General features: G+C 40.6%; 1 protein-coding gene across 1 annotated transcript in view; it reads left to right on the top strand.

The window, feature by feature from the left end:
• The window catches only part of TRIM71 (tripartite motif containing 71), a gene marked incomplete at its 3' end in the record, with an annotated part of 57,807 nt that overhangs the window by 35,503 nt on the left and 8,349 nt on the right, over positions 1-13,955 (top strand). The window contains exon 2 of the mRNA XM_080339401.1: positions 5,745-5,912. Coding sequence (XP_080195527.1) covers positions 5,745-5,912 — 168 coding nt within the window. The remainder of the gene's footprint in view (positions 1-5,744; positions 5,913-13,955) is intronic.

A 13,955-nucleotide genomic window follows, 5' to 3' on the forward strand; every position in this document is an offset into this window, starting at 1 on the left:
TCCTACAGGCAAACTTGCATGAGTCTTGAAGTCATCTGTTAGCTGGGCTTTTATTATTCCATGTGGGGTAGGGAAATCAAGCTGAATTTAACAGAACGGCTGAATGATCCTCTTGCACTTGATAAACTTATAAATGGACCAAAATCTGTCTCTGTTCATCCAGATGGCAAAAAAGGAAGGTAATAAATAGCAAACTGGTTTCACTAATCCCAACTGGTGCAGTTTCCTGTGCATACTGCATGCCCTATGTAGTACGGGCTGTGATGCTTCAAGGTGACCATATTCTTGTAGAAACTTTTTTCATTAGAATATTGACCTGAATTTGAGAATTAACTTTTTTGTCTGCTGTGGAGACCTTCTGGAGTTGCTGTACCATTTCTCTGGATGTAGTGGGAAAAACTGGTGTTAAGCCAGCCTCTTCTACACCTGAGCATTAAGTCAAAGTACAGATTCCAAGAGTAATTTGATCATTATGTGATATACAGAAACATGAGTTTATCTCTGAAAGTGAAATGTTTCAGGTATACTAGGAAATAGCCTATAGTTCTGATGTGTATCACATGGTTTGCTCATATGTTCAGTCATTATATTTTGCATTTAAATGATATAAATGCAGATGTTAAGGTTCCTAATACTCTGATCGTGGTGTGAAGCAAGGTAATTGTCACAGATTGCTATTAAAATGGAAGCTAAGGACCAGCTTCCTACAGAGTAAAAAATATGACTACTTTCTACTTACACTTGCAACAATTATCTGCACCAAACTCTGGGCCAGTCATCCTGGGTGGTGTATTTATGTGCTGCTAAAATTTAAATAAATAAATAACAATAAAAAATTGCTGCATGCACGGTACAGGCGAGCAGCTTTTTCTCCAGTTTTGAGATGCTGGGGAACAAAAACAAGCACAGTACTGAGGCAGGAGGACCAAAATTCATTGGAAAATTAGTTTATATTAAAGTTCATAGTCATCTAAGCTTTACACACTACCTAACAAAGCCACTGGTGTTTGAGTTACTGTCAAGGGAACTAGATAATAAAACACCTTTAGTAATGGAAAAATTTAGACTGACTATGGTTGGGTTTTTTGGTCATAAACTCAAGCTAGGTTAACTTACAAATGAGGCTACTGTTTTGTCTGTAGATTTTATTTTAATTTATTGTTGTTGGTTAAGGTTGTGTTGGTTAGGATTATAGGGTAGCTTTTAGAGCATCAGGTTTGTATTTTAAAATAATGTGACTTTGTGTTGCTACCTTGTACAAATTCTTAATGCTGTAGGCTTGAATAAAATCATTGCAAGACACTAAAATGTCATGACAGAAAACAAATTCTTAAACATGGTTAGGTTCCACATGCTGTATTGACAATTGTGTGCATATGTGCTCTTAAATGTGCTCTGAAATGAGAGAAATCAAGTATTTGCAAGCTGGGAGGAGAAGGGCACTGTGAGTATTGCTGAAGGAACATTTATATAAACACAGGTTAAGGATAAGCTGCCTCAACTGCTGTTTCTGCTGAATTTCCCTCTGTCATGGTGCCTTCTACATTCCATTGCTTTTGTCTGGGCTTGGTATTTGGGAAATTTTGGTGAGGGCTGGAAGGGGGGTGGGGGGGCACGCTGGAAGCTGGTCAGCAGTAAGGAGAGGAGGGTTGGTGTGGGAATTGTGGAGTGGGGTCAGGGTTTAACTTTAGTGGCCATTCATCAGATGATGATTGATTGCTGTGCAGTCCCGGGGGATGTTTAACAACATCTCCACCCATCCCCCTGCCCCCTTTGAAAGCAGATGGACCAAAAAATGGGGAGAGCGACACCCAGGAATTCCTGCTGTTGTAAAATGTTTTTTACGGTGCACTGTACAGCCTTTCCTGAAGCAATCACATTTATGGCCTTGCTGTTGTATTTCTTGGGCTGCTGTGGCCGTAAAAGATGAATAGCCCTGTAATATGGTTCACTGATTCTGTTTAAATTGAAGTAGGCTCCCTTTATTGTTTTGTGTCTAAAATTGTATGCCACCAATTCAGGAAATATTTCCTGTTTGGGAAATAATCAACCCATAGCTGATTTATTTTAAAATAAATCACTTTTCACTATCTCTGAAACTATTCCCCTCTTGAATTCTGACTTCTTCATTTAATTTTGATGGAAATTCTAAAATACTAATTAATGTAGTGATGCAGTTCTTTAGTAGATATTTTTTTCTTTTAACTTGCTTATCAATACTTTTTTCCTTTACTAGGAAGTTACCAAAATGGGTGTTGGAAAGGCACCAGTTAACATAATTAATTACTTAATAATTACTACAGGAAAAAAAAATCATTGAAATGCAATTTACATAATTCTGAATTCCTTTGAAAGGACAAATCTCTCTACTTCTCACTTTTGTTGTCTACAAGAACATTTGTGTAGTTTGGAAGAAACATGTTAGAAGGCTTTGCTTATAAAAAACTCAATTGAAAAGCAAAATTAATGGGACAATAGTTAATTTACAGCTTGCTGGATCTTTGACTTTATCATCTCTTAAGGTGGAGGGGGGGACGTTTTAGGACTTTCCTCTTGAGTACTGTGGAGGAGGTTTTTTGGTGTTGTTTTGTATGGTGTGTGGTGTGGGTTTTTTTGTTTTGCTTAAGGTTTTTTTTCAGTGTAGTATCACAAGCTGATCTTCTTAATGGAAAACTTAGTATTACTTTTCCTTACCCCTATCCCTGCTATCCACATTCCAAGAATCTTATCATTTGTCATGTAATGAGAACAGGAGGAGCAGTATGTCACTGTATTGACAGTGCAACTGAAATTTGGGGTGCCCTTCTCACTTTGAGATTGGAAGAAGGCAAGGCTCTGCCCACCTTTTAGGTACACTACAAGTGCATCAAATCTGAATTGAGAACATGCTTTTCTATCATCCTACTTCAATAGGACAATATATTGTTGGTATGAGCTGTTTGCAGGGGCTTGTTTGTTGGGGGAGGGTAGGAGAAAGGGGGATTTGCTTCCCCCCCCACCCCCCCTTTTTTCCCCCCCCTTCCTCCTATTTAGAAACAGGCATGGAAACTTAATCTAGCAGTATGTGACCTTTGTGGCCATGACCTAGGGACTGGGATGTGAGCAGGCTTGAGCATAACAATAAATGCCTGGCTGTGGTTGCGAGCACAGGCAAGATGGAAGCTGTGCTCCCAGCTTCCTTAGCCCAGCTGGCACAAATTCCCCCCCTGACTCTTGCACCCTGCACAGCTGGGTACTTTGCAGCTTAATTCTCTGGGAGTGTGGTCCTCCTGCTTGTGGTCACTGTTGGGTGCTCCTGATGGCCAATATGTGAGACCGACCACCAGAGGAGAATTGCCCTTCTTGTTCCTCTGCCACGTTGGGGTTACTGTTGAAGCCTTTGTGTCCAGAAAGGAGTTTCTGGAAGGTTCCTAGTGTATTCTGAAGCTGGCAGGTTCTTCCAGCTCCCTTTCATGCTGAGAGCAGTAGCGTTTGTACATTTGTGCTTTCTCATGTGTGTATTTAAGGTAACTGTCACTGTCTATTTCTTCTTTGCTCATGCCTGTAAACGCTTTTGCTCCCAGACTTTAAATCTGTTTCCACCATTTTGTTTACTAAGAAGTAGATGAGATTTTATCAATGACTTTGTGGTGTTTACCCAAAAGGCTTTTCCTCTGCTGTGTCCTATGTAATCTGCATATTTCTGAAATGAGATTGTGGCTTTCGTCTCTATTCTAAATTTGGGAGTGATGCTTTACATGACATTTTGGTGGGTGACGAGAGGCAACTGAACAGCTTAAATTCAGTTTCTTTGGTTTGAACAGCTGGGTGACTCCTTACCATTGGGTGATGTTACTTTGCAGCAGGAGTGCCTAGGTGACAGGACTGATTTGTGGTGGTTTACCAAGCTTTTGCTTCTGGTGTTGACTATTTTGGAGGACTAATAACAGATTTTACTTGCTTCTGGACTTCTATTCATATGGTCACCATTTTCCTTTCAGCTGCTGTGTGTGATTGAGGCCCCAAATCCCTTCTGTATGTTTTTAAAGTATATCGGATTCATATGACTTAACTTGATACCCTGTCTTGGTTTTCATTCTCTCTCAACTTTTCAGTTGCTCAAGTGAAGTCGTTCAGCAACATGTAATAAACATTCCCTGTAATTTCAACATCAGAGTTACAGAACTGCATGAGCAAGTGAACATTGATACAGATTTAGACAAGCACAGCGTAAAGACAAGGAGCACTCTAGTTGAAGGAAGATGATTTCATTTGAATAATGCATTTCAGAACCAAGGCAGCTTTTTACATCTTTACAAAAGACTGAGTATCTGAGATACTGTTGGAAAGTTTAGTATTTGAACAAAAGCAAAACGTCAATTTCAGTTTCCCTGCAGTGAAACAGAACTTTTTTTTTTTTAAAAAAAAGTTTTAGTAAAATCTGACTTGTGTGCACAAAAACACATACCCCTTTGAGAAATTAATCCGTATACTGCTTCAGCTGTTGCACTTACAGGAGCTTAAAATGTCACTTTATCTGAGGGAATCACCTGTCCTGTCTTTCCACTTCCTTTTGAAGGAGAAGGGAAGGGGAGATGTTATGCACCATATCACGAACTGTTAGTTGGAATCAGGAGGGCTGGATGACAGCTGTGAGAAGACAGTTGTATCAAATACTTGTCCAATCTCTTTTCCACTCTTGCTCCTTTCTGTGAGGTAGATTTCAAATCACTGGTGATGGGAAAATTGTAGTATGAAACCTTGTTTGCCATTGTACAGTGCATTTTGGACTCTTCCCCATGATAACCTAGATTTTGCACTCAACAAAAATAATGTAGTTATGAGCAAGATTTTGAATACAGAACTTTCTTGTGTTGAAGTGTGGTACTCCTTCACTTGCATCTTACAAAAGAAAAAAACCCCAACCTGATTTTTACTTGCCTCTACTTGGATGGAAGATGCTATTTCTGTGTGCTGCTTCCCCCTACTGGGTGGAATGGGAACAGTTGTGGCTGATGAATGGATCCCACTTCCTAGGCTAACATCTTGTCTAAGACTTTCATTGTGATTTGAATGTAGGGTTTTGAAGTGCCTTGTGAATAGAATGAGGTTTTAGTGGTTACCCACAGTTCACTGTAGCATTTGAATTCTCTGTTTATTCTGATGTTCCAGTCTTGTATCACTAGCATAGAAACACTGTCATAGCAAAAGTTTTTGGCTTTGCTGTTGGGAGTGGCAGAAAAAGGAGTCTTGCTGAATATTGTCACTGTGCTGAACATAAGGGTTTTGCGTATTTTTAAAACACAGAGGATTGTTTTTCAGCATGCATAATTTGTTTTCCCCTTCTGGGGTGGGTGTGCTGGTGCTCCAGGTCTCCAGTGCAGTGATTATTAAATGACCTGCTTCAGAGAATGTGGTGTTTGTGTATGCAGGAAAAGTCTTCACCTGAATCTTGCCATAGATGACATCTCCAATCTCCAAGTGTTGGCAGATGGTTTCCGCTCTTAAGAGGAGCTGATGTGGACACTCTTCCTAGTATTGTATTGCAAAGAAAACAGTAATACTTCCATCTAGCTGTTATATGATTTGGAGCTTACTGGGAGGGGATAGCCCCTTCCTCTGTGGAGAAACTATTGTGAAGTCTTTGCCTATTGCTACTGCCTCTAGCCATCTCCTTTGTAGTTGAGTAGTTGGATTTTTTTCATCATGGCACTATTTCTCTTTAAATCTTTAATAGATAGTGATACAATTTTGTTTTCTTCTAGGTACTGCATTTCTACTGTGATACGTGTTCTGTCCCCATATGTCGGGAATGTACCATGGGACGACATGTGGGTCACAGCTTTATCTACCTCCAAGATGCCCTCCAGGATTCCAGGACTCTCACCATTCAGCTCCTGGCAGATGCTCAGCAAGGACGACAGGCTATTCAAGTAAGATACTCCCAACTTGAGTAGGTTATTTCCCCCTCCTTCCCTCCCCTTCCCCCCATGCTTGTCTGTTACAGGGTAAGGTGTCAAGGCACAAAGCTCTCTGCTGCTGTCAGTCTTCTCACCCCTTCTGTTCTCTCAGATCTCTGACAGAAGTGGCTGTGGAGCTGAAAACAAAGTGATGTTATATGAATTTTGCATTCTTGCAGCATAATCCTGTCATGTAAATCACAATATATATGAAACACTTGAGCATGAGGCATTTTGAAGAACGTTTTGATTTTGTTTAGAAATGCCAAGCCTGGTTTTGTTTCTAAAACTGAGACCTACTTTTGTGCTTGTTACAGCATCTAGCACTGTAACTACCTATGACTCTGGTTGTCTTCAGTGTTTCCACCAAATGCACAATACTAATTAGTTGTTTGATTAGTGTGAAACTTCTAATCTGCCTGCACAGAGGATCTGGAGGTATTTCTATATGGGGATTATTCTGCACACACAGTTGCATACTATAACTACCTATTATTGTGTTCTGCTCCAGCTATGTTTTATAATGCAAATATAAATCATAGAATGTCCTGAGTTGGAGGAGACCCACAAGGATCATTGAGTCCAACTCCTGTTGCTGCATATGACAGCTCAACAGTTCATACCATGTGTCTGAGGCCATTGTCCAGTCTCTTCTTGAACAGTCAGGCTTGATACCTCCTTGGGGAGCCTGTTCCAGTGCTTTTCGTAATGTCCAACCTAAACCTCTCTGGTCACATCTTCCTGCAAATCCCTTGGGTTCTATCACTGGTCAGCAGAGTGAAGCAGCTGTAGCTGCCATGAGCTCTCAGCTCAGTCTCCTCCAGGCTGAATAAACCAAGTAACTTTAGCTATTCCTCATACAGCTCCCCCTCCAAACCCTTCACTAACTTCATAGCTGCCTTCGAGACACTCCAGTGGCTTTATCTTTTTTTTTTTTTTAATGCTGCATTGCCCAGAACTGCACACAGTGCTCCAGGTGAGGCTGCACCAGTGCAGAGCAGAGTGGGACAATCACCTCCATCACCTGGCTAGTGATGCTGTGCTTGATGCACCCAGGACACAGTTGCCCTCTCGGTTGCCAGGGCACACTCTTGGCTCATGTTCAACTTGCCATTGACTAGAACCCCTAGATCCTTCTCAGCAGAGCTGTTTTCCAACATCTTGTCCCCCAGTCCGTATGTACAACCAGTGTTGCTGTGTTCCAGGTACAAAATCCTGGCACTTGCCCATGTTGGTTCATTATTGCCCAGTTCTCCAATCTGTCCAGATCCCTCTGCAGGGCCTCTCTGCCTTCAAGACTGTAGACAGCTCCTCCCAATTTCGTGTCATCAGCAAACTTACTTAGTATTCCATGATATTACTGTATGTGATTATACGGTCATTAGATATATTACTGGTAGTTTTGCCTGCATGAAAAAACTTTGGATGGGGAAAGCATAGTGGGAAGCTTCACTTCAGCCTCAAATACTCTACATTTGACCTGGATATTCTTAAAATCAACACTTCTGTGTGATTTAACTGATATTTTTTTTGAGTAAATGTTGGTAGAACGCCATGTATAGGAAGTAAACTTTATTTCTGAATTGGGTGTGCTATCCTGGCACATGCATGCTGCAAATAGTAATGAATTAAAAAAAATTAACAAAACCCACTGTTGTCCACCCATCATTGCTTGTTTCTAGAAGATGAGGCTTGAGTGGGTGTCTCAAATTTTCTTACTGAATAAAATCTGTTAAATCTTTTCCATTGCTGTCAGCAGTGACTACTCCCTCAGTCTCTCCTAGCTTGCTTTCCTGCAGCACTACAGAATTTCTGTGTACTCTGGGCATGTTACTAGATCTAGGGCTTGTGTGTCTTGGGGACTGACTGTTTTGAAGTTGCTTCCCTTTCTGTGATGTGACAATTTTTCTGCCTCTAGTGAGAATAAGCCACAAATTTTAGCCTGTCAGCAGATAGTTGTAACTTCTGTAAGCTTGTTCAGTGGGACAGGAACAACTAACTTTTCTCTCCTTGAGTCTCTGTACCTGTAGAACAGAATAAATACTATAGATAGTAAACTTTTTGATGTCTTCCTTAAGCTTGTGATGTTAACTTGTTACAACGAACAGCAAACACCAAGTTTTTGGAACTGAATTTAAAATTTAAATTTAAAACTCCATCTTAAGACAGAATCCTGTAAATCTTAGGTTTTATCCAGATTGGTTTAAAATTGGGTCACGAGACTTGTCAGCAGTATCCATAATGAAGCATTTCATGTGTCCCCAAAATAAGAAGGAAGTGATTATGCAAGTTTACAGAACGTCACTAGTACAATGTTCTGAATTTCTCCAGGCTGTCCTAGACAGGCCCACTTGTCTGTTAGTAATAATTATTGCTTTTGACCTTCAGGGCTCATAATCATTTAACTGGTGTGGATAAATCATCTAAGAAGGAACTGTCTCTTGGAGTAGAAATGAGCAGAATATCATTGAGTACCACTATGCTACTATTGCATGAATGCTTTTGTGTCTGCTGGATTTAATTTTTGTTCCTTCCCTCCATTTTCTTCTGACTTCTATGTTGGAGGCTCCTGCTGTTGTGGTGAGCTGACTATTTTATGGTGGTATGGGTCGAGGGTGGGTGGTACTGGTTATGTTCATGTAACTCAAACAAGCAGCTACAATGAACTTCGTCTGAGCATTTTTACCCTGGTCCAGCTCAGCCCATCCAGGTTAAGAGGCTATGTTGGGAGCATTAACTGGGCAGCTTGTGTAAAGATTCTGTAAAATTTACCATGCTTTTTGAGAGCTGAGTAGTTTTATTAGTTGAGTGGGCTTTTTAATCTGGGCTGCTGGACAGAAAAAGGGTAGTGAGTGAGCAGAACAGGGATAAAGTTCAGTAGGTGGTATTGTGTGTGTGCATATGCAGGAATGGGAAGACTGTACAATTCAGGACACCTGCTACCTAAGCAACATCAGCAACAACTAGAAGAGCATGTGATGCAGTTAAAAGCAGGGGTGCTGACTCAAAGGCTGCATAAGGAAGTTTTTATGAAGCAAGCAAGCTCTCCTTGTTCTTGGGATGATAGGGCTGTGAAGCTATGTATTTATCCTAGGGAGGAGACAGCATGTCAGCATGAATTTAAAACAAACTCTAACGAGGCTCTGAATTAAGAGAAACTGGCTTGAATGCTTTGAATGCTTGGAAATAGTCACCAGATAATTAAATGCTAGTACAAGCTCTAACATGAGGAACATAGACTGGAACTCTAAGAAGCTTGAAAAGTAATATGGTGCAGTAACATTTTTAGTGGGACTGATGCATACAGCTGTACTAGTAACTCTTTCTTAATAGGCTTTGAAAGTTATAGCTCTGACGTGAGATCTTAAGGATGTATGAGGAGGGGTAGTTGAGTAAAGAGGAAAAGGTGGAATTTGAAGGCCATTGCAGGACAGAGGAAATCAAGCCATGAGTCAACTGGCTGGAGAGTATCTGGTTAACCAAAGTTGAAGGCTCTTAGGAAGAAATGTTTATTTAAACTCTTCCTGCGGCTTTGGAGGAAAGATTGTTTTTCAGACTTAAAAAATGCTGTGAGTTGGGATACATTTCAGCCTCTTGGATCCACTAAGGCCCAATCTAGTCTGTCACTCCTGAAAAGTCCAAACCTCACTTTTCAAAAGAGTTGGAAGTCCTCTGTAGGAAATAGCAAGCCTGGCAGCAGGAGACTTGGGGTTTCTGCGTGTTTTGTTTTGTGGAGTTTTTTCAGTTGGGTTTTGTTTGGGTTTTTTTGTGGTTTTAAGGTTTTTGGGGTTTTTTTCCCCTCATTTCCCCTTTCCCAGCAAGGGAAAGCTTCCCTTGCTTCCCTGTGCTGCACTGGTCCTGGCCTAGATCACCTATTTCTAAGCTTATCCCTAACACAAGAACTTGTGCCTGAGTGGTGAGGTGATGGAACTGAAAGGGAAACCTTTCCATGGTATCACTTTTTGGCTGCGTCAGCCCCGAGTCTGATTCACTGTAGTGCTACAAGGACTGTCAATGGTGCCAGGGAATGGAGCAGGAACAGCCAACTCTGTTGCTTGTAGGACCTCCTTCTTGTCTCAGTGGAAAGCTGTATGCTCCTTGCTGGGATGCTTTGCCAACATTTTCAGCAGCTTACATTGGTTTGCAGGATGATATGAAAGCTAAAGTTGACATTGGATTAATAGGGTGGGGGGAAGCAGGGCTGCTGCCTTTCTATATGGAGGAGCTTGTCCTGCTGCCTTGTTTTACCTCACGAAAGTGCACGCTTGGCTGTCTTATTTCAGAATTTTTTCCAAGGACCAGGCCACAAACTGAACGTAAATCTGTTATGATGAAAGATAGATGGCTTCTTCAAAATGTCATGATCTTAAAATACATCTATACATGTGTAATTGTATATACGTATGTATGTGTATGTGTAATCTAATGCACTTGCGCAATGGTAAAGCCACGAGTGCTTATTCCCATTTAGGTTCAATCTCCAGGTGAATATGTTAAAATACAGTTTGATCTGTTCATGTCGGTTGTCTTAAAAGTGTTTTTATTGGAGAACAAATAAATTCTTTCTGAGCTGAGTCCATAGTTTATTTTTTCTGGGGCATTTGCCAGTGCAGACTTCCACATTTAATTTAATGTGGCGAGACTGGTCATGTGCAGAACGTAGAGTGGACCTCTCTATCTACCAGCATGGAAGTCTGAGGGGTTGGTGGTAGGGATGGGTCAGCCATTAAGGCAATGCCTTCTCTTCCCAAAATTGTGGGGGAGGTGATATGAAGTAGATTAGAACTTTTATTCTAAGGAAGCACTGTAGGAAACTTGGCCAGCTGGAGGAGGAAGCTGATCTGTTGCCTTGAGACTCTGCCCTTCGGTGGAAGCTTCCCTGTGGGTTGCCATATGGATCCGTGCTGCCGGGAGGTCGATACCTGAGAAGGATGGCACTGCTGGATCGTTCTGGAGTTGTCACATCAAGTTAGCTCAGGCACCCTCATGCATGGCTTTGAACTCAGGCTTGTAGGTTTGAGAATCTGAAATGAAGCTTTGTAAATAAAATTGAGTCAATTGTGCTTTTTTAAATCTAGGATTTATATCTACAGAGGCTGAATTTCTTTGTAATTCTAGTAATTGTTTTGTTTTGTGTTTCGCTGAGTTACTCAGTGTAACATATGAGCAGATGTTTATTGAGAAAGATGCATTTGACATGTATCACTCTCCAAACTACTGTTCTGCCTAAAACTTTGAGGCAAAAACCTGTTCTTGCAGTACAAACCAGAGTGATAGTCTGTTTCTGATGTGAGTTAACCTGGCCCCTAGCCCTCCCTCTATCTAAGCTTCTTTGAAAGTTGTCTTTGAGATAAATTTTTCTATTAAGTGAGAATTTTTTTGTGTTTTACACTTTATAGGATGCAACTTTTAAATAGGTCCAGCTACTGTGGTTTGTGCTTTAGCTGCACCAATATTAGTGCAAAGCCACTGTGAAGCCTATTAATCTTAGCATCTTTACTGCAACTGTATTTTGTATAGGGCCTTCCAATTAATTCTTCTAGTAGAAGAACATTAGGAAGCTTATATCCAGTTCTTGATGTTGGAAAAAGCTGGCTGTTATGTCCTGGTTGTTTTAACAGTGATAAGTAATTGGAAGAGTTTTTTTGAAACAAGCAGTCTGTGGCTTGTTACCACGAGGAACCAAAACTAAGTGATTAATGGATGGTACACCTTTCACATTTGGTGGAAGAGGGCTCACTTGAGATATATGTAAAGATTTCCTTAAGTTTTTTTGTATTTAATGTGCTTTTAAAAGCTAGAGGAGGTTTGCCAGAGAATATATATAATCTTGAAGTTTGGGTTTTTTTTCCTCTAAGAAGGATTAACTTCCTCTTAAATTTCTTGGTGTTTAAAGGGTAAATCCTCCATACTGAGGTAGGGAAGTGGGTATTTAAGGTTCTTTAGCCATTACCTGTGGTCCATTGACCTCTGAAATACTGAAGGATTCCTCTGAAGAAAACAAAGCTTGCTTTCAAGTTTGAATTTTCTCTCCAGTGGTTTGTACCTTCATTGGAAAACTTAGACTAGCAAACTTATTTTTTCAGGCATTAATTCCAATATTTATACTTCCTTCCCAGCTTTGGATGGATGGAATTTAAAACCCTAAGGACCTTCTAAAAATGCTCATACAAGCTTGTGTCAATGAGCTGCAATGCAGTTACCATAAGCAGCCTTTACATCCTGTTGTTTTGTCATAGTATCATGTTGTGCTGCCATTTGTTCAAATGGATAATTTTCTGAACTGAATTGATACAGTCACAGAATACCAGGTTAGAAGGAATCACAAAGATAATGTGGTCCAACCTTTCTTGGCAAAAGCACAGTCTAGAAAGATGGCCCAACACTCTGTTCAGCTGAATCTTAAGTGTCTGGTGTTGGGGAATCCACCACTTCCCTGGGGAGATTATTCCAATGGCTGATGGTTCTCATCCTGAAAAATTTCCTTCTGTGTCAAATCAGAATCTCCTCAAGAGTAACTTGTACATTTCACCACTTCTCCATGTGACTCCTTGTGAAAAAGGAGTCTCCATCTTCTTTGTAGCCAACCTTTAAATACTGGAACATGGTGATGAGGTCTCTCCTAAACCTTTTCTCAAGGCTGAACTAGCCCAGTTCTCTCAGCCTTTCATCATCATGTAACATCATGGCTCAGCATCTGGATTAACAGACTCTGCTATTTCAGAGACATAAGTTAGCCTTTTTAAATAACTGTGTACTGTGTGGATATAACTCGGGACATACTGATTTAATCTGAGTCTTGGACTGTGGAAGCCATGTGGCGAGGGCATCAGCACCTGTACAGTAACTTTGCATTTCTTGTTTATAGTCCATCAGAACATGTGCTTTATAATGGTGTTTTGTTTTTGTTTTTTTTCCCTTGAGTGTTGTATGGTTCTTAGCATAACTTTTCATTGAAAAAAGCAGCATTAGTGAAAACTTGGAGGAGTGATATTTTGAGAACGTTACAAATAAATATTCCACAGGAATATTCATGTTAAGTGAATTTTAAATTGTAGAAAGATTTTTGGTACCTTGAGGCTCCAGTTCCTTATGTCCAATGGAAGACAGAAAATGTGAAAAAATGGCTGAAAACTGGCAGTCTGCAAAATGGCAAGTCCTGATGTTGGCCCCTCTGCAGTCAGCCCACATATCCAGAAGTGCAACCAACTTCTATGATGCTACTTTGACTCCTAGCTCTTGCAGTCCCTTTCCTTATAGCTTTGTATTATAGCACCAGTGCACTTGTCATAGCCACCGCAGCAAGCTTATTACTATTTCGTTTTTCTCTCAAAGTGGTTAAATGTAGCTAAAGGGGGGTTCATGAAGCACACCTGGGGTCAAGTAGGACTTTGCTCTTCACCTTTTACTCAACTGGCTGGAATATGTGTGAACTCGCCAGGCATGCATGGGTCTACCATCTTCTCCTGGGAAGGGTTGTTTGGTTCAGCATGTATATAGGCACTGGTACTCTGGGTGCCAGTGACACTTTACGTAAGGGGTTTGTTCATGCAGAGCTAGGTCTAATCAGGTGTAAAATGCTGTATAAATTATAGGAATAACTACCTTGAGGTGTTAACAAAGTAGCCTTTTCAGTTTATACAAGATGTTCAGAGAAGAGAAGCTTTGAGACCTGCACACTTAATAACCCTTGTTAAATGCTTTGAAATCTGAAAGTACAGTTAAAACTGCATGCCATTGTCATGTTCTGCTAAAATATGTCCTGAATGTTGTTGTTTGCTATTTGGGTAGGTTTATAGAGAAGAGCAAGTAATGCTGAAATGTGCTCGTAGCAATAGCTAGTGGTGGATGTCTACATTTCTTTCCTTAGTGAAAACATGCTTGTCTGCCCCACTGGAAGCTCTGGGTACAAGGTTTCCTTTTGTTGTGGCCCTCTGGTACATATTGCCTGCACAAACAGGGTTACTTAAATTTTACTCTGAGGAACTGGAAGTGCCAGTTTCAACCCTGAAGTTT

The sequence above is a fragment of the Nesoenas mayeri genome (assembly GCF_963082525.1).
Source record: "Nesoenas mayeri genome assembly, chromosome: 2".
NCBI lineage: Eukaryota > Metazoa > Chordata > Aves > Columbiformes > Columbidae > Nesoenas > Nesoenas mayeri.